Source organism: Pan paniscus, chromosome 18 (assembly GCF_029289425.2).
Source record: "Pan paniscus chromosome 18, NHGRI_mPanPan1-v2.0_pri, whole genome shotgun sequence".
NCBI classification, from domain to species: Eukaryota; Metazoa; Chordata; class Mammalia; order Primates; family Hominidae; genus Pan; species Pan paniscus.
In genome coordinates this window covers 91012125-91033102 of record NC_073267.2, presented here as the reverse complement: position 1 = coordinate 91033102, position 20978 = coordinate 91012125, and the positions used below count along the sequence as shown (strand labels likewise).

At 48.4% G+C, this 20978-nt stretch overlaps 1 protein-coding gene across 1 annotated transcript in view; it reads right to left on the bottom strand.

Annotated features, from left to right (window-relative positions):
* Positions 1-20978, bottom strand: part of BCO1 (beta-carotene oxygenase 1) — a 59441-nt gene that overhangs the window by 13925 nt on the left and 24538 nt on the right. Inside the window, exons 4-8 of the mRNA XM_003820890.5 lie at positions 19443-19590; positions 16942-17089; positions 13586-13809; positions 11303-11560; positions 770-875 (exon numbers count right to left, since the gene is read on the bottom strand). Of these exons, the coding sequence (XP_003820938.3) occupies positions 770-875; positions 11303-11560; positions 13586-13809; positions 16942-17089; positions 19443-19590 (884 nt within the window). The remainder of the gene's footprint in view (positions 1-769; positions 876-11302; positions 11561-13585; positions 13810-16941; positions 17090-19442; positions 19591-20978) is intronic.

Here is a 20978-nt window from a genome sequence, read left to right as displayed (position 1 = left end):
CCCAGATGGTGATGGTGCCCAGATTGAGGAGCCCTGCTCCATGGGTGCGACTCCTGTTCTAGAGGGTCTGCTTTCTGTGTGTACCTCAAGGTCTCCCAGGCCTAGTTTTCTTCTCTGTATTATGGGGCCGATAACACCTATTTTTGCAGGATATTGTGGATGTTGAGAGGAAGAAATGGAAATGTATTGTGCCTGTTCAATAAGCCCATGTTCAGTAAGGGACAGCATTTGCAGAAGTCATCTGGCCCAACAACCACCCACTGCCTTCCTATTTTTATTTTTATTTTTTTGAGACAGTGTCTTGCTCTGTTGCCCAGGCTGGAGTACAACAGCACAATCTCAACTCACTGCAATCTCCATCTTCTGGGCTCAAGTGATTCTCATGCCTCAGCCTCCTGAGTAGCTGGGACCACAGGCATGCGCCACCACACCCGGCTAATTTTTGTATTTTTAGTAGAGATGGGGTTTTGCCATGTTGCTCAGGCTGGTCTTGAACTCCTGGCCTCAAGTGATCTGCCTGCCTCAGCTTCCCAAAGTGCTGAGACTACAGGTGTGAGCCACCGTGCCTGGCCTCACCCATTGCCTTCCTAGCATTTGAAGATAGAGGAAAGAGAAATGTTCCCAGATGCTTTTCATCAGGGCATCCCAAGAGCCTTTCCTTTTTGGCCCTTGTCCATGCACAGAAGGGAATTATTATGTAAAGAGGCCTCTGGGGTCCCCATGAAAATCTGCCCCTTTCCTAAACTCAGGACAAGAGGTTGCATTTTACCTTCATAAAGAAATTCCGGCTGGCAGTAGACTTGGCCATCTTCTTCCTTCAGGGCCGTGGCTGTTGTAGATGCCACTTTGATTAAATTTGAGCCCACTTCTGCATTCTGAAAAAATTGTTTTCAAAAAGTAAAATAAAAACATGTAATCCAGAGCAAACATTTGCTTTAGTGTATATATTTTTAAAAATGCTTGAATACATGTCATCTTGGTTTAGCCTCACATTAATCAAAGGAAGCAGCTCGTTTCCTGTTGTTATTCTTAGTCTCAGTTTAAAAAATGAGGATTGGCCATTTAAGGTGACTCCTCCAAGGTCACATACCCGGTAGGTGATAGGACTCTTTTCTCTTACTCTGAGCCTGCCTTATCCCTCACAGGGAAAATTAATGTGCTTCTAAGAGTAAGTTCTCACTTTTAAAGTACTAGATGATTCACCCATAAAAAGCTGCATCAGTCGTTAAAAGGATGCTTCTTAAGAGTTTACAACAACACGGGAAATGCTTATCACATAACACTGAGTAAAAGCAGCATCAGGACAAATTGCGTATGCAGTCTGAGCTCAACCACATTAAAAAAGTTACACGGAGAAGAGACAGAGAAATATACTAAGTGTGTGTGTGTGTGTGTGTGTGTGTGTGTGTGTGTGTGTGTCTGTAATTTTTTTTTTTTTTTTTTTTGAGATGGAGTCTCACTCTGTTGCCCAGACTGGAGTCTGGAGTGCAGTGGTGTGACCTTGGCTTACTGCAACCTCTGCCTCCCAGGTTCAATTGATTCTCCTGCCTCAGCCTCCCGAGTAGCTGGGATTACAGGTTCATTCCACCATGCCTGGCTAATTTTTATATTTTTAGTGGAGATGGGGTTTCATCATGTTGGCCAGGGTGGTCTTGAACTCCTGACCTCAAGTGATCCACCCGCCTCGGCCTCCCAAAGTGCTGGGATTACAGGCGTGAGCCACCTCGCCCAGCCAGAAATATACTAAATATTAAAAATACAACAGATGATGGGATTAGGGGGGACTTTAATTTCTTTTTTGTATGCCTCCCTGTATTTTCAGTATTTTCTTCTAGGAAAAGTTATCACTGCAGAAATGAAAACAAACATACAATAAAAATTATTTGGTGGAAAAACAGCCTTCAAGGACATTTCTTGGTCTCAATTTACAGTCAGATTTTGCTGTGTTCAGTATCTTACTGTCATCAGTATAAGCAAGGGGAGGGATTTAGCATAATTAAATATTTATTGAGCATCTACTACTCCCTGTTTCCCTCATGTACTAACCGTGGGGCCTTGAGCAAGTCACTTGGCCTCTCTATAGTTCAGTTTCCTTATGTGTATATTAATAGCGTATGCATCTTTGAGTTATTGTGCAGATTGAATGACATCATCTGCACAAATGATTCGCAAGAATGCCTGCTTCACAATAAGTGCTAGATAAATGTCAGCTGCTTCTGTTGATGACATTGTTGTTATATTATTATTACTATTATTACCATACTACTACTACTATCACTTATTATTATTATATTGCTGCCACCACTACTGGAGGTGAGTACGGGTTAGGCTCTGGAATATTGAGGAACAAGACGATGGAAGATTATTGCTATGGCTGACTTCTCATTTAAACTTTTCTCTACTTTCTACATTTTCTAAGATAGCTTCTATTTTATTTTGGGACAGGGTCTTGCTCTGTCGCCCAGGCTGGAGTCCGGTAGTGTGATGACAGCTCACTGTAGCCTTAAACTCCCAGGCTCAAGTGATCCTTCCACCTCAGCCTCCTGAGTAGCTGGGGGACTACAGGCATGCGTCACCATCCTTGGTTAATTTTTGTATTTTTTGTAGAGACAGGGTCTCACTATGTTGCCCAGCTTGGTCTCGAACTCCTGGGCTCAAGTGATCCTCCTCTCTTGGCCTCCCAAAGTGCTGGGATGACAAGCATGAGCCAGTACACCTGGCTCAAAATGGCTTTTATAATTAAAACCAACCTATTTTAGGGATAGCAGCATTTTTGTTGGAGAGCATGAAAAGTTTACTGCAACTTAGCAGCTGAACCGCAAGAGTCCTCAGAAATTTGTTTAATTCAGTCTCGATTTGTAGAAGAAGTAACTGAGGCCTAGAGAAGGAAAGGGACTGGTCCAAAGTCACATGGAGAGAAGCAGACCCTGTGCCTGGGGCCTTTGCATTGATTCTTTGGCCCAGAAGCAAGAGCAGTGCTGGTAGAGGGTGGAGGCAGTGCAAAGGCCCTGAGGCTGGTTCTTCCCCAAACCCTGAGGTCTCAGAAGAAACACCCCTTCCCTAACAACTCCCTTGGAATCTGCAGTGTCTCCAAGGCAATGGCCCTGAGCTGTAATTATCTCCTTTATGAAGCTCTTTTCCTTCTTTTAGCTTGTCTGCTGCATGAAGCCAGGGACCAGATTTTGCTCAGTGCCTGGCACCTAGTGCCCAGGAAGTAATCGCTGAATTAATGAGTGAATGCACAACTCAATAAGCTTTTCTTTGGGCTGTCAAAGGGCAAGACTTGTTTTGCACGGTGGCTGTAAGAATCAAATGAGAGGAAATGCAGAGACAAAGGAGCCCAGCACCTGGCACATCGTTGGCTTCTTAGAAACATTTAGCTGAGCGCGGGGGCTCATGCCTGTAATCCCAGCACTTTGGGAGGCCAAGGTGGGTGGATCATCTGAGGTCAGGAGTTCGAGACCAGCCTGGCTAACATGGTGAAACCCCATCTCTACTCAAAATGTAAAAATTAGCCCGGCGTGGTAGCACATGCCTGTAGTCCCAGCTGCTCAGGAGACTGAGGTAGGAGAATCGCTTGAACCTGGGAGGCGGAGGTTGCAATGAGCCGAGATCGCGTCACTGCACTCCAGCCTGGGCGACAGAGCGAGACTCCGTCTCAAAAAAAATAAAATAAAATAAACAGAAACTTTCAATGCCTCCACCTCTATGGCTCTGCAAGCTGGTGGGAGGCCCTTCCTGGTACCTTGCTAAGCATGTGACAGCAACAGACCTCTGGGCACATTCCAGCCTTGATTCTTAGGGAGTTGGTCTGCAGACATCTTATAACTCCAGCCCCAAACTGGTCGGACTGGTTGAGGAATAAACTGTGAATTTTTCCACACACAGCAATAACAAACATGACTCGGCTGCTTTCGGTGGCCAGCATGCTCAGTTTTAGGAAGACATCGCTTTCCAGCCAGAATTCAGCACCATCTTGCAAGCTTACATTGAAATCCCGACACTTAAGGGAATTCTCATGAGAAGCAGTCATCACTGTCATCCCCTAGAATGCTGCCTGCCATATGAAATTCAACGCTGTGGTTTTCCATGCAGATTCGAGCAGACCTCTTTTTCTCAGAGCTAGTTTCCTCCACTGTGTAAAAACGGGGTGGTGATTCATAACTTTTAGTGTGGTGCTGGGTATAAGTGAGGTGGTTTCCACCTGCACCTGAGCATTATGTTAGGATTAAATTAAATAATGGTTGAGAAAAATAGGCTGGTCCAGGGCCACACACATCGTGCAGGCAGACAGGCGTACATTCCAGTTCCAGCTCAAATCCTGGGGATGATTCTAAAAAGTTGGGCAAGTTACTTTCTCATCTGTAGACGTGGGGGATCATAAATAACTTAGAACATTGTGATGAAGATTAGCAAAGCACTTAGCCCCTAAAATTCACAGGAGCCAGGAGGAGAGTACAAGTGGAGGCCCACCAACCTTCTGTCTAAATACACCAAGCAAATTAAGTCCAACACCATCTCTTTCCCTGCCTTGACACACAGCCCTTCATGATGGCGTGGAACAGGCTGTCCCAAACGGCAATCACTAGCCATATGTTGCGATTTAAATTTAATTTAATTTTATTTTACTTTTTTTTTTTTTTTTATGAGACTGAGTCTCACTCTGTCATCCAGGCAGAATACGGTGGCACGATCTCAGCTCACTGCAACCTCCGCCTCCCGGGTTCAAGCAATTCCCCTGCCTCAGCTTCCTGAGTAGCTGAGGTTACAGGCATGAGCCACCATGCCTGGCTAAGTTTTGTATTTTTAGTAGAGATGGGTTTCATCATGTTGGCCAAGCTGGTCTTGAACTCCTGACCTCAAGTGATCTGCCTGGCTTGGCCTCCCAAAATGCTGGGTTTACACGCGTGAGACACCATGCCTGGCCTTAAATTTAATTTTAAAATAAGCTTAAGTAAAATTAAAAATTCAATTCCTTAGCTGCACCAGCCACATTTCAAGTGTACAATAACAACTGGTGGTTATTAGCTACTGTGTTGGACAGACAGAATGTTCCAGCAATGCACTGTGCTGGTCTGAAAGGATGACTGTGAATTGAGAACTCAGGACTCCTTAGAGTTCTGAGCTGGAATAAGGCAGTCTCTGGCCCTTGGCTCCTTCCTGCCTCATCCCAGGCTCCATCCCTCACTGTGTGGATGCCCTAGCCAGCACAACCAAGGCAACAGCCAGCCCTGGCCACCTCGTGGGCCTGTGGCAGGAACAGCAGAGTGGCAGTCTGCCCTTAGGAAGATGGGTATTGGAAGCAAGGCTGGGCCCTTCAGGAGCTTCTGGGATCCCAGGTGTCCAGCACATGGTTGGGGTGGGGGTGGAAGCACCCCTCTGGGTAGTCAGAATGCCTTGGCCCTGTGAACTCACCCTGTGGAGTACGGGTCCTGCTAGAGAAAGAAAGGCTGGACCACAGTCCTCCAAAGTGCCAAACCCAGAGCAGGGGCCCCTCTTGCCGGGGTCTAAGAGCAGAAAAGGCATTGAACACAGAGCCTGGCACCTAGCGGGTCCTCCATGAATGGTGCTTCTCTTATTGGAGTGTCTGCATTTGTGCATTTGGAGACAGAAACCAAACCCACTGATCCAGTCATCAAAGCCATCCCTTCCAGGTCCACAGTGCTTCCTCCTGTGAATGCCCCTTAGGCATGGGTGCACACGAACCTCGGGCCTCACACAGCGCCCTGCAGCACCAGGGCAGGGCCAAGGTCCAGATGACCCACCCCTGCCCACACCCCTCCCAGCCACTCCCCGCCACTGCTAAGCCCTGCCTCAGGCACCCCCACACCGCCCTGCGTAAACAGGCCCACGGTGCCCAGAGGCCCTGCCAGCCCTGCCTTCCTTTGACCCCAGCTGGTCCCAAAGCAAGAGAATCTGGGACATTCAGGACCTCCTGGCCTTTTAAATAGAATTTGCTATTGCCTGTTCTATGTGGGAAGCACTTTTCACTTGGGACGGGTTCCAAAGGCTGAAGGAAGATGCTGCGCCCTTTTAGAGAACTTGCTTCCCATTTTTCATGTATTCATCATTCATTCATTCATTTCAAATATTTAAGAGCACCCTCTGAGTGCAGCGGATGAACTGCTGATGAGACAGAGTCCCTGTCCTCCCAGAAGTTAGGCTTGAACAGGAAGAGGGAAATGAACAAGTTACTTACACTTGAGATAAATGTTGACAAAGAGTTATACGGCGCCATTAGAGGATACGGACTCAGCTGCGGGGTCATGCTGCTGATCCCTGACCTTGGAGGTTCTCTGCCACGGCTGCACGGCAGAATCACCCGGGGTTTCTGAGACCACACCCGGGCCTGGGCTTCCCCGGTCTGGGCGGAAGCCAAGGCCCGGACATGGGGGTCTCAGGGCTCTCCAGGGGATCCCAACGTGCAGCCAGCCAGGGGCAGCAGGAGTGTCAGCCCAGGAGGACAGGGTTTCAGACAGAGGGGAAAGCAATGTCCTGCAAAGGCCTCAGGCCCAGAGGGCATCTGAGTAAGGGCAGCATCTTCCTGAAGTCGCTTCTCCAGTAAACCTCTGGATGGGGTGGAGCCGAAGCTGCTGGATCAGGGCATGTAAGGCTCTGTCCATCTGCCTGACTTTCTGATTTCACTATGCAGGCGGAGCCATTGAAAGTGCAGTAAGAAGACATATTTAAGGGACAACAAGTAGCAATTAAAAAGCGTGGCTGGAGCTACCCATCCCAGGGCTTGCTTTCCTTTGCTAGTTTCAAAGCAGCAGATGGTTCATATGACAGCTTTCTTTTTTTTTTTTTTTTGAGATGGAGTCTCACTCTGTTGCCCATGCTGGAGTGCAGTGACGGGATCAGGCTGGAGTGCAGTGGCGGGATCTCAGCTCACTGCAGCCTCCACCTCCTGGGTTCAAGCAATTCTCCTGCCTCAGCCTCCCAAGTAGCTAAGATTACAGGCAGGGGCCACCACGCCAAGCTAATTTTTACATTTTTAGCAGAGACAGGGTTTCACCTTGTTGGCCAGGCTGGTGTTGAACTCCTGACCTCAGGTGATCACCTGCCTGGGCCTCCTAAAGTGTTGGGATTACAGGCGTGAGCCACTGTGCCTGAACACATGATGGCTTTTAAAGGTACACAAGCTAGGGGGCTGGACGCAGTGGCTCACGCCTGTAATCCCAGCACTTTGGAAGGCTGAGGCAGGCGGATCACGAGGTCAGAAGATCGAGACCATCCTGGCTAACACGGTGAAGTCCCGTCTCTACCAAAAATACAAAAAAATAAGCCAGGTGTAGTGGCGGGCGCCTGTAGTCCCAGCTACTAGGGAGGCTGAGGCAGCAGAATGGCGTGAACCCAGAAGGCGGAACTTGCAGTGAGCCGAGATCACGCCACTGCACTCCAGCCTGGGCGACAGAGCAAGACTCTGTCTCAAAAAAAAAAAAAAAAAGATACACAAGCTAACATTCTTAGCTTGGTTCCAAGGCAGCAAAGCATTCTCGAGCATGACAAAAGGTTATAAAATCTTGTAAGGTGTGGCAGTGGGAGGGAGTATGTTCCTCTCTGTTGTACTATCCCTAGGCTGAGGTCAGCCTTGAGACTTACTACCTTTGTGCCTTGTTACTCCTCAGTACTTCCTGGAACCAGGAGAAAGTCTGAGGGGCTGCACTGCGGTGCTTCTGGAGCAAGGGGTGCAGGGGTGCAGGGGCCCAGGGCTCATGTGCTGATTTCATGGGACATGGCTGTTCATCCAATAGCCCTGAGTCACATAGGGGAGAAAATCAATGCGTTTTTCTCTTCCAGTTGTTCTGACTAGGTCAAGGAGAGTCTCAGTGCGGTGCCACGATGTCTTTAATGCCTAATACTTTTAAAACTTTGCTTTTTCACAGAGAGATCAGGTCTTGGCAAGCCACAGCCCTCTGGCTGGAGCTCAAGACCTCTGCTTTATTTCCACTATTTTATTCTCATGCTTGTCTTCTCTGTGCAGCAAGCATTGCCAGCTTTCTACTGGGTAGTGATGTGTTTCCTTTCAAATGAGCTAAGTAGAGTGAATTGATTGAAATGAAAAAAAAAAAGGATTTTTAAATGTTAAGTAGAGGTGATATAAAATATGACAAAAACCATGGCAGAGATACACAAATGGCCATGGGTGGGAAAATGCTGGAGAGATGGGAGAGGACCCCAGCTCTGGAGTCAGACAAACCTCAGTTCAAACGCCAGCTCCCCTGCCCGCTGGCTGGGAGGGTGGCTGAATTCCTGCACTGAGAAACTGGGTGGTAAGGGTGGGAAAAGGCTCCCTGGACACTGTAGGACCGTCTGCCAGGCCTGCAGAGTGCCAAGTGTGGCCCATCTGAGGCTCTTTCCTAGGAGTTAGGGATACTGGGGAGAATAGCAGAGTTCCTTACTCCTTTGTAGTTACAAACAGGGGTTTAGGGCCAGCCACGGTGGCTCATGCCTGTAATCTCAGCACTTTGGAAGGCCGAGGTGGGTGGATAACTTGAGGTCAGGAGTTCAAGACCAGCCTGGCCAACACGGTGAAACCCCATCTCTACTAAAAATACAAACAAACAAACAAACAAAAAATGAGCTGTGTGTGCTGGCACGTGCCTGTAATCCCAGCTTCTTGGGAAGCTGAGAATCGCTTGAACCCAGGAGGCGGAGATTGCAGTGAACCGAGATTAAACCACTGCACTCCAGCCTGGGTGACAGAGCAAGACTCCATCCCCCACAAAAAGAAAAAAAAATGGGGGTTTAGAGACAGACTGGGGCAGGTTCCGGTCTTGGCTCTGCAACTCTGGGCTGTGACCTTGCCCACATTTCTTAACTTCTCTGAGCCTCAGTTTGTTCATCTGTAAAATGAGGCTGCTACAGGGACGTTTCCCACAGGTTGTTTTGATCATTAAGTGAGGTAAGAAAAACAAAATGCTTAGCAAAGTACCTGGCACATAACATGCACTTAGTCAATGTAAGCCATCAACATTTAATTGAATTGAATTTGGTTTCATTTAAATTAATTAAGTCATGAAGTCAGTGAGTTCTGGAGCCAGAAGCCTTTGTAAGTCTCCGTAAGTCAAGCCCAGAGCCTGGGCCACATCACCCTAATTGGGGATAATGTCTAGCCTGGTGGTCATTCTTAGTGCAAGAACGGAACTTTCAACATCAGAGAATTGTGTAAGCAAATGGTGATGAATCCCTGCCATGAACGATTAGGCAAATGTTTAAAATGATGTTTCAAAGAATATTTAATGTCATGGAGAGATGTTTCGATACATAAATAGGTAGAAAAGCAGTCTGGGCCGGGCGTGGTGGCTCACGCCTGTCATCCCAGGACTTTGGGAGGCCAAGGCGGGTAGATCTTGAGGTCAGGAAGTTGAGACCATCCTGGCTAACACGGTGAAACCCTGTCTCTACTAAAAAATACAAAAAAAAATTAGCCAGGCATGGTGGCAGGTGCCTGTAGTCCCAGCTACTTGGGAGGCTGAGGAAGGAGAATGGCTTGAACCCGGGAGGCGGAGCTTGCAGTGAGCTGAGACTGCACCACTGCACTCCAGCCTGGGCGACAGAGCGAGACTCCTTCTCAAAAAAAAAAAGAAAAGAAAAGAAAAGCAGTCTGTAAGATAGTATGTACCTATTCATCCATAAAAAGAAATGAAGTACTGGCCGGGCACGGTGGCTCACACCTGAAACCCCAGCACTCTGGGAGACGCTGGGGGGGGGGGTGGTGCAGATTGCCTGAGTTCAGGAGTTCGAGACCGGCCTGGGCAACATGGCGAAACTTCACCTCTACTAAAAATACAAAAACTTAGGCATGGTGATGGGTACCTGTAATCCCAGCTACTGGGGAGGCTGAGGCACAAGAATTGCTTGAACCTCAGAGGCAGAGGTTGCAATGAGCCGAGATTACACCACTGCACTCTAGCCTGGGCGGCAGAGCGAGACTGTCTCAAAACAAACAAACAAGCAAAAACCAACAACAACAACAAAAAGAAATGAAGCACTTATACGGACTACAACACAGATGAGCCTTGACAACACTGTGCTATGTGAAAGGAGCCGGACACAAAAGATCACGTATTGTAAGACTCCATTTATACGTGATGTCTAGAAAGGGCAAGTCTGCAGAGACAGAGAGCAGATGACAGGTTGCCTGGGGCAGGGAGGGGAGGACTAGGAGGTGATGGCTAAGGGGTGTGGGGTGTGTTTTGGAGGTGATGAAAATGTTCTAAAATTTATCGTGGTGGTGGATGCACAACTGTGAAAACATACCAAAAGCTGTCAAACACTTTAAATTGGCAAATTAGGCCAGGCACGGTGGCTCACGCCTGTAATCTCAGCTCTTTGGGAGGCCAAGGTGGGTGGATCACCTGAGGTCAGGAGTTCAAGAACAGCCTGAGCAACATGGTGAAACCCCGTCTTTTCTAAAAATACAAAAATTAGCTGGGCGTGGTGGCAGGCGCCTGTAATCCCAGCTACTTGAGAGGCTGAGGCAGGAGAATCGCTTGAATCGAGGAGGCAGAGGTTGCAGTGAGCTTAGATCATGGCACTGCACTCCAGCCTGGGTGACAGAGCGAGACTCTGTCTCAAAAAAAATAAAATAAATAAAAGGGCAAATTGTATGCTGTGTCAATTACATCTCAATAAAGCTGTTAAAAATTATGTATGACAGCCAGGTGCGGTGGCTCACGCCTGTAATCCCAGCATTTTGGGAGGCCGAGGTGGGTGGATCACGAGGTCGGGAGATCCAGACCATCCTGGCTAACACGGTGAAACCCTGTCTCTACTAAAAATACAAAAAATTCTCCAGGCATGGTGGCGGGCACCTGTAGTCCCAGCTACTCCAGAGGCTGAGGCAGGAGAATGGCGTGAGCCCGGGAGGTGGAGCTTGCAGCGAGCAGAGATCGCAACACTGCTCTCCAGCCTGGGTGACAGAGCGAGACTCCGTCTCAAAAAAAAAAAAAATTATGTATGATATGATTAAAATGAAGATTCATACACACACACACACACACACACACACACACACAGAGAGACACAGAGAGAGAGACTGGGAGACAAACATATATATCCACAGTGATCATCTTCGGTGATAGGTTTATAGGGATTTTTTTCTCCTTTTTACTTATCTATATTTTCTAAAGTTTTTATAATGAATCGGTACTACTTTGGGAAAAACAATGAAAACTTTTTTTTTTTTCAAGAACTGTTCATTTTGGATTTCAATGTCAATCAAATAAGGGCCAAAGTAGCTTCCCACCTGGGCCGATATCTCTCTAGAAAGAAAAGGGACCTCCTTGGAAGCCATTACCTTGTCCACGTGGAGGGGTACGGCAAATCTCCTGAGGGTGGGGACCGAGGTGAGCCTGGAGTTCTCCTTGAAGTCCTGGTTCAGGTTGGCCAGGTAGAAGAGCTGGTAGAGGCTGTTGTCCTCGTAGGCAATGACGTCAAACACGATGCAGCCGTCCTCTTCGTAGGCGTTGACGTGATGGAAAACCACCATGGCGTCTGTGTAAAACTTGGTCTGCACAGGCTGCCTGGTCCTTTGGTCGATGATGTGGATATAAGTCTGAAAAAGGACACACATCAAGGGCTCAGCTCACCCTCTCTCAGCCTGGCACTGTGGCATCTGGGGGCTGAACAAAACCCAGCCCCGCCAGGAGCTAGGCTTAGGACTGTGGCCCCATTCTGCATTCTGTGTGTGCTCCACAACACCAGACAGGCAAAAGTGCCCCCCAAAATGAGAGCTGTTTATTGTATTTCCATGAGTATATCTTTCAGATGGAGAGGAGGGATGCTTTGCTGCCAGAGTCTTTGCAGTCACTAGGAGGACAGTGTTTGGAGAGACGCTCCAGTGTGCACGGTCCCCTTGTTCCATTGTGCTGACATCCCAGCTCCCTGGCAATGACCAAGTTGGGGAGAATCTGCCAGGTGCCAGGCTCCATCTAAGACTGGAGGCTTGGCAGGGTGCAGTGGCTCATGCTGTAATCCCAGCACTTTGGGAGGCCGGGCGGGTGGATCACTTGAGGTCAGGAGTTCAAGACTAGCCTGGCCAACATGGCAAAACCCCATCTCTACTAAAAATACAAAAAATTAGCCAGGCATGGTGGCACTTGCCTGTAATCCCAACTACTCAGGAGGTGGAGGCAGGAGAATCGCTTGAACCCAGGAGGTGGAGGGTGCAGTAAGCCAAGAATGTGCCATTGCATTCCAGCCTAGGTGACAAGCGTGGAACTCCGTCTCAAAAAAAAAATAAATAAATAAATTCACTAGGCATTGTGGCGTGTGCCTATAATCCCAACTACTCAGGAGGCTGAGAGAGGAGAATAGCTTGATACGTAGGCGGAGGTTACAGTGAACTGATATAGCACCACTGCGCTCCAGCCTGGGTGACAGAGTGAGACTCTATCTCAAAAAACAGAAAAAGAAAAAGAAAAACTAAAAGTGCGCGTGAAGGCAGAGATGGTGGAGTAACACAGTGTCAGTGGGTAGTGGTGGCTCCCTTCAGACGTGGGGGTGGACGGGAGGCAGGAGGGGGGAAGTGAGTTGGGGAGGATTTTATACATGGCTTTCTATACTTGTATATTCTTTGAATAGGTAACACTGAGAACTACTGGATATTTTACAAAAGTGAAGTGACAACGCAAAAAAAAAAAAAAAAGACCAGGTGCAATGGCTCACACATGTAATCCCAGTACTTTGGGAGGGGAAGGGAGGAGGATCACTTGAGTCTAGAGTTTGAGGCTAGCCTGGGCAACATAGCAAGACCCCAATCTCTACAAAACAACAAAAAATTAGCCAGGCATAGAGACATGTGCCTCTGGTTCCAGCTACTTGGGAGGATCACTTGAGCCTGGGAGGTTAAGGCTGCAGTGAGCTGTGATTGTACCACTGCACTCCAGCCTGGGTGACAGAGCAAGTCTCTGTCTCAAAAATAACCCCCCAACAATAAAAACCCAACAAGTAAATAAACACTAGTAACACATACATACACCCATGCACACGTACATGTATTCATACACATATGCACATACATGCACATATACATGTACACATATACATGCATATGTGCATATACAAGCATGCAATACGTGCATACATACTTTGAGCACTCAGGTGTACCTGAATGGAAGGAGAGGTTTCTATTCAACTGTCTGGTGGAACATACTGTCATTACAATGTCTAAACCTCTGGCCGCTACCGCCCCAACGCTCACACTGGTAGCAGACATGGTTAAGGGGTCTTGTCAACAGGGCGGAGGTGGGGAGGAGCCCAGCTCTCCATCAGGACTGAGGACTCACTCCTTTTGCTGCTGGGCATATGGGGACTGCCAGGGCTTCCATGTTTGCCCAAGGTGGCACCCCCTTGCCTGGACAGCCTCATCCAGTAACTCATCACTGTGGGAGTACAAAGGCCTGGTGGCCATTCTGAAGGACCATCCAGCTTCAGAACTTGCTGGAAGGTGGGTAGATGCCTCTGGTAGCCTCCTCCCTCTTCCATGCCACTTCCTTGCCTTAACCTTCACCCTCCTGCACACCAGCCTCCCTCCATGGGCAGCCAGCACCCACTGGGCTAGAGTCCAGCCAGACCTCACCTTCTCCTCCCTGTGGAAAGCCAGGCAGGAGGCCCAGCTCATTCTCCGGATGTATGCGGTTGCCATCTTGAGAATATCCAACCTGAAAGGCTGCTCAAGGAAGATGACATAGTTCTTGGTGACTCCAAAGCTGTGGTAGTAGCTTGGGGAGAGCAGGGAGCGGGACGGGATGGAGCAGAACACCTCTGTGTGCTTCCAGGGGCTCTTCCCCTGCTTCTTGCCCTCTAGCAAGACAAAAAGCAAGCCTCAGGAATTGTGCAGGATCTGGCTGGCCCCCCAAGACCACACCACCATCACCTACAAACTGACTTGATTGCTGAAAAAAACCTTTACATTAAACAGCAACGCGTAGACAGACAACGAGGTTGCTGCAGCTGCTGCAGGGGGCCAGGCTGAGACCTTCCACTCAGCACCCACCCCATATACAATCTGAAAACCACTGAACCAAGAGGGAGGCCTGCAGGTAAGGGGTCTTCACCTATAGCCTGGGGGCTAAATCCTGCCTCCACCGGTTTGTTTGAGATAGAGTCTCCCTCTGCTGCCCAGACTGGAATGCAGGGGCACGATCTCAGCCCACTTCAATCTCCGCCTCCCAGGTTCAAGCAATTCTCCTGCCTCAGCCTCCCGAGTAGCTGGTACTATAGGCTCACGCCACCACGCTTGGCTAATTTTTGCATTTTTAGTAGAGATGGGGTTTTGCCATGTTGGCCAGGCTGTTCTCGAACTCCTGACTTCAGGTGATCTGCCCGCCTCGGCCTCCCAAAGTGCTGGGATTACAGGTGTGAGCCACTGCGCCCGGCCATGATTAGTGGTTTTATATAAATGCAGATAGTCAAGCGGGGCTGTAGGATGGCCATTTTATAGATGGGAAACTGAGGCTTAGTGGAATGGGCTATCATTATGGTCAGAGTCATAGGGTTAAGCCAAGAAAACACAGCCCCCTTCGCCTTCCTCCTCTTTTATCAAGGATTACGACTCTCATACAGTGAAGGTAGAGAACAGAATGAAATAAAGCAGTCATCCATGTGCCTCGCCCTGCACCCAAACATGGAAGGTGCTCAATACGTGTTCAGTTTTCTTATTCCTCTGCAAGCATGAGTCACTCGCTGGTCAAAAGGCCTCCCCACCCAGGCCTACGGCTGGCTTATAATGAGTTATCTGCAAACTTCCCCACCTCTCTTGTGGCCACCTGTGCACCCTGTAAACAGCTGGCTGGTGGGAGGGATGCTGTGGGGTTGTGGGATAGTTATCGTCTTTATAAAACAAATGGAACACAATGCAAACTGAAACAAAAAGCACTGTGGCCTGGGAGGAGCAGGATGGGGCATGAGTCGCAGTGCCACCGCCAGCATGGAGCAGGTGCTCAGAGGATCTCTGCTTGCAGGATGTCAGTGGCTCCTGGGAGCTGTGTGACTGGGGTGTGTCATCTGATCCCCTGAGCCTCACAGTCCTCCTCTGTAATACAAGGTGGCAAACTCAAACGCCTAGACAATCCCCAGGTATGGCATTCTAGGATTCTGAGCTTGACCCCTATATCCGTTTACTGGCTTAATTAATGAGAGTTCTATTTAGCAAGTACACTCCGTGTACCTTCTGACCTCGAAGGCTCACATCTCCAGGCAGTGCCTGGTAGTTTGCTCAGGGGGCTCTACAAGACAGTGGGGGATGGGGGAGCAGCAAGGATCACAGGCAGAAACTAGTTTTTTTTTAAACTAGAAGGTCAGAGGAAGCACCGTTGTAGTTCTGCACTGTCTCCTGAGTCCTGTCAGCAGTCCTCACAGGCCTAAGTCTCCTGGGTGTGGTTCCCAGGAGGGTCCTGGACAAACATGGGCTAAGAGCCTCCGCCTCCTCCCCCTCAGGATCATGCAATCACAGTCAGCCTGGGCTTTGCTCCAAGATCCCAGCCCCACATGGAGAAGGTCCAGAAGGCCTGGAGAACAGGGCAGGGATCTGGAGTGGATCCCAGCACGGCTGAGCTCCCTAAACAGCCCTGGAAACCTGGCTGCAGGGGCTAGGAATGAAAGTAGGTGGCATAACCTTGTCATAGAAAGGTTTGTCAGGAGACTGAAAAACTGAATGGATGGAAAGATGAATCGATAGCTGGGTGGGTGGGTGCATGCATGAATCGGTGGATAGTAGATAGATGGATGGATGGTGGGTGGATGGATAGATGGTGGATGGAAGGACGGTGAGTGAATAGATGGGTGGTAGATGCACATGGTAGATGGATGTTGGGTGGGTGGATGGATGGATGGTAGATTGATAGATGGATGGATGGTGGGTGTATAGATGGTGGGTAGATGGATGAATGATGGATGGATGGGCAGGTGGGTGGCTCAATGGATGGATGGTGGATAAGTGGATGAGTGGATGGATGGGAGAACATGTAGATGGATGAATGGATTCATGGTGGGTGGGTGGATGGGTAGGTAGATGGATGGTGGATGGATGGTGGGTGGACGGATGGATGGGTAGATGGTGTGTGGGTGGATGGATGAATGGATGGATGGTGGATGGGTGGGTGGATGGATGGATGAATGATGGATGGATGAGTGGGTGGGAAGCTCAATGGATGGATGGATGGTGGGTAAGTGAATGGGTTGATGGATGGGAGAATGGGTAGATGGATAAATGGATTCAGGATGGGTGGGTAGATAGATGGTGGATGGATGGTGGGTGGATGGATGAATGGATGGATGGTGGATGGGTGGATGGATGGGAGAATGGGTAGATGGTTGAATGGATTCATGGCGGGTGGATGGGTGGACGGGTGGGTAGATGGATAGTGGGTAGATGGATGGATGGAGGGATGGTGTGTGGGTGGGTGGGTAGGTGGGTGAATGGATGAATGGATGGATGGTGGATAGGTGGATGGATGGTGGGTGGCTGGCTAGATAAGTGGTGGATAGGTGGATGGGTGGACGGATGGTGGATGGGTGATGGATAGGTGGATGAATGGTGGGTAGGTGGGTGGATGGATAGTGAGTAGCTGAATGAATGGTGGATAGATGGACGGTGAGTAGATGCATGAACGGATGGATGGTAGATGAAGGAATGGTTGGATGGTAAATAGATGATGGATGGATGGATGGTAGATGGGTGGATAAATTAATAAAATAATAAACTGGAGCCTAAATAAAAGGAAATTAGAATAGTAAAGGGATGTCTTTCTTCCAAGAGGAATCCCAGCAACTCCTCTTCTCTTCTAAAGGAAAGTACTGACTTCATGGTCCACCTCAATAATCTACGGGAGAAAGTACCACACTGGATCTTGTGTCATCAACGAAAAACAGAACTCTTCAGAAGGAGCCACACTTGGTTGTTTGTGTTTTATTCAATTCCCCAGAGTGGCCTACCTGGTACTGTGGCAGGGATCTTAAAAATCACATACTTTGTCTTCCCCTTTTCCACAATGGACGTGCCCATGTTTAGAACATTTCCAGCCTCATCATAATGGGGATGTGACGTTGCCAGATTTACCGCCACGTATTTACGATAATCAACCTGCAAGATATGACACCTCCTGTTTTTTAAAGTATTTACGATAATCAACCTGCAAGATATGACATCACGTGGTTTTTCAAAGGAGAAAGGTTGAAGTCCTGTGAAAACGTGACTGATTCTAGGTTCAGAGAGATGAGGGATATTTTTGCACTCTGTTGATCTGAAAACGATACAGAATTTGCTTTTAAAGAAGACTTTCACTCTTGTGACCTGATACAACCTCACATGGGGATTTGAGGGGCTCAGACAGCTAATAGGTTGCAGGGGAGTTAGGGAGCTGGTGTGCTTCTGTGGCTATCGTTCCAATCCTGCTGCCTGACCTTGCTGGAATCCTCAACATGGAAACAAGATTCCTCACTGCAGAAAGCTCTGAGCAATGACCTGGGCAGAGAGGTAGCCTTTGAACTAATCTTGGCCACAGCTCTGTCATTCTGGCTTAAATTCTGCCCTTTTGCATTGCACAGAAGCATAAATCTCTAGGCCTCTCTTAGAGGATTATTCTGGGAATGGAGAGGTTACAAAAACATTTGGTCAAAGTGAAGCTTGATCAACGAGCTGAATAATGACCCTCACTCTGCAGTCCACAGCTGCAGAATGATGGAGTGGCCGCAGACCAACCGTCTGCCCTTCCTCCCCTAGAAAAACACAACCTCCAGCCCAGAGTCAGATAACTCCTTTCTCTTCCAGCATTTCCTCTCTGTAGCCCTGTGGAAAGCATCATCAGTTGGACCGATGCCGTCTAGCTTAAAAGGAGCTGGACATAATTTCACAGCTAAGAAAAGCCTCATCTCTTTAACAGATCGTTAAAACGTATTGCAGAGACATCGGACTTTTGAACAGCCAGCTGGAGAAAATTGAAAGTGGGTCTATTGATTCCCACCAAAATGTTGACTTGATTCTTCCCAGGAAAGGTATGTGCTTGGACATGGATTTTTGTGCCCTAGCTTTTTGCCTAATGCCTCCCTCTTCAGGTCAATAGAAGGTAGGATTGCTGAGAATCGCAGGCATTTCAACAGTCATTCATTCAAATTCTCAGTGAACTCCCTCAGTGCCAAGAATTATGAACACAGTTATGGGTTGAATTGTGTCTTGCAAAAAAGATAGGTTGAAGTCCTCACCCTGGGTACCTGTGACTGTGACCTTACTTGGAAATAAGCTCTTTATAGATGTCATTAAGTTAAGATGAGGTCATACTGCAGTGGGGTGGGCCCTAATGCAATGACTTGTGTCTCTATAAAAGGCAGAACATGGTTGGGTGCAATGGCTCACACCTGTAATCATGAGGGCTGATCATGAGGTCAGGAGATCAAGACCAGCCTGGCTAACACGGTGAAACCCCATCTCTACCAAAAATACAAAAAACTAGCGAAGTGTGGTGGCACGTGCCTGTGGTCCCAGCTACTCAGGAGGCTGAGGTAGAAGAATCGCTTGAACCCAGGAGGCGGAGGTTGCAGTGAGCTGAGATCGCACCACTGCACTCCAGTCTGGGCGACACAGCAAGACACTTTTTCAAAAAAAAAAAAAAAAAAAAAAAGGCAGAACATTTGGACACATAGCCCCATAAGGAGAGGCAGTGTGAAGACTGAGGCAGAGGCTGGGGGGATGCATCTACAAGCTGAGGAACACCAGGGGTTGCCGGCAACCGCTAGAAGCCAGGAAGGGGCCAGGGAGGACCCTCCTCTAGAGTCTTCAGAGAGAGCATGGCCGGGCTGACACCTTGGTTTCAGACTTTTAACCTCCAGAACTGTGAGAGAGTAAATTTCTGTTTTTTTAATTGTTTGTCTTGTTTTTTTTTGTTTCTGTTTTTGTTTGAGACAGAGTCTCGCTCTGTCACGCAGGCTGGAGTGCAGTGGTGCAATCTGGGCTCACTGCAACCTCCCCCTCCTGAGTTCAAGCGATTCTCCTGCCTCAGCCTCAGAGTAGCTGGGATTACATGCACATGCCACCACGCCTGGCTAATTTTTGTATTTTTGGTAGAGATGGGTTTCACCATGTTGGCCAGGCTGGTCTCAAACTCCTGACCTCTGGTGATCTGCCCACCTTGACATCCCAAAGTGCTGGGATTACAGTTGTAGGTCACCGCACCCAGCCAATTTCTGTTGTTTAAAGCAATCTTTTTTGTAGGACTTGGTTACATCAGCCCCAGGAAACTGATACAGACACAAAGATAAAAACAACACAGTCCCTGCCTAGCATCTAGCAGTAAGTGTGGCGCTAGGGCACGGGATCCAACGGTGTTAGAGGAGGGGCTTCCCTGGTAAGCTCCTTGCAGGCTGAGCAACCTCACCCCGGCCGTCGCCGACTCTCCCTTTCTTGAGTCAGGAAGTGATGCTGGTTACATATGTGTTGATACCTTCTCCAGGGTTTCCAGAGTCTGTGGGTTGATTTTCCTGATGTAATTGGTCTCTGAGGTCGCGTAGAAGTCTTCTCCGCACTTCATGATGTTGATCAGGCAGTTGTCGGTGAAATCGGGGATGGTGTGAGACAAGTAGGAGAAAGCTCTGGGGAGAAAAGCAAATCAACAGAGTCAGTGGCTATGTCCACCCAGCCAGAGAAGTCTATCCTTGATGGCTTTAGTTTTCCTACCACTTAAAAATGCTTTACTTCGGCCGGGTGCCTGTAATCCCAGCACTGTGAGAGGCCGAGGCAGGCGGATCACGAGGTCAGGAGATTGAGACCATCCTGGCCAACACGGTGAAACCCCGTCTGTACTAAAAAATACAAAAAATCAGTCGGGCGTGGTGGCAGGTGCCTGTAGTCCCAGCTACTAGGGAGGCTGAGGCAGGAGAATGGCGTGAACCCGGGAGGCGGAGCTTGCAGTGAACCGAGATGGCGCCACTACACTCCAGCCTGGGCGAAAGAGCGAGACTCTGTCTCAAAGAAAAAAAAAATGCTTTACTTCAACTAAGGAAGAAAAAGCAACTGGGTCCCAATGGGTCACCTGAGGAATCCTAAGAACTCAGACACCCCAAAGACACCCCCACGTTGAGTCAGCTAAGAAATGAGTCGGCCGGAATGCCATGGTCACCAGCTGATCCTCCTGGACTCCCCAAAACCCAAAGGTCTCTAACATTACAGCCAGCAAGACATACTGTTCCAAAGTATGTCAAGAAGCTCTACGGAAATCGTATATGAACTCGTAACGGCTCCCAAAGCCTAACAACGCAGTTGATATCTGCTTTGCCAGGAATGAGTCCACACTGGTTATCTCGAATTTATCCAGGAAATTAGTTTTTAATTTAAAAAGGAAAACAAACTAATTATGAGTTAAGAACACATAGCTCATTTGATCAGAAGGTACACTCAAAGCAAGAAGAAAGAAAAACCAGAGGGGTTTATGGGTGGTGAAATTGGCAAATCCTGTATCGGTGTATTGGGGAGTGCTCCTCCTACTGGCAAACACTGGAACAACAAGGAGGCTTGGTTCCAGGACCTCCAGGTCGTGGTTTCAAATTCGTGATCCTGCTATCTCCCCTACCAGGTAAGTATGGTGGTTTTAAATTCCTTTGCTCTTTCCTCCTCCTTTCTCACTGGCTCCTGCTCCACACCTCCTATTTGCAAATGTGAATTCAGTGCTTGCTCTGAGCTAGCCTTAGAGCTGGATACTGGAATGCGAGAGATGACTTCAGTTCTCAAAAAAGCAGAAGCAATCTTCCATCTCTAGGCCAGCCCACCCTTCAACTCTTTCATAACTCTTCTACATCTAGAGAGTTTCAGAAAGAAGATACTGATGGCAGGCCTGATTCCCTGGCCAAGAATTTAACTGTCAGATATGTAACACATTCATATGGATCCTAATCCAGATGATTTAAAATGTATACAGTGGCCAGGTGCAGTGGCTCATGCCTGTAATCCTAGCACTTTGGGAGGCCAAGGTGGGTGGATCACC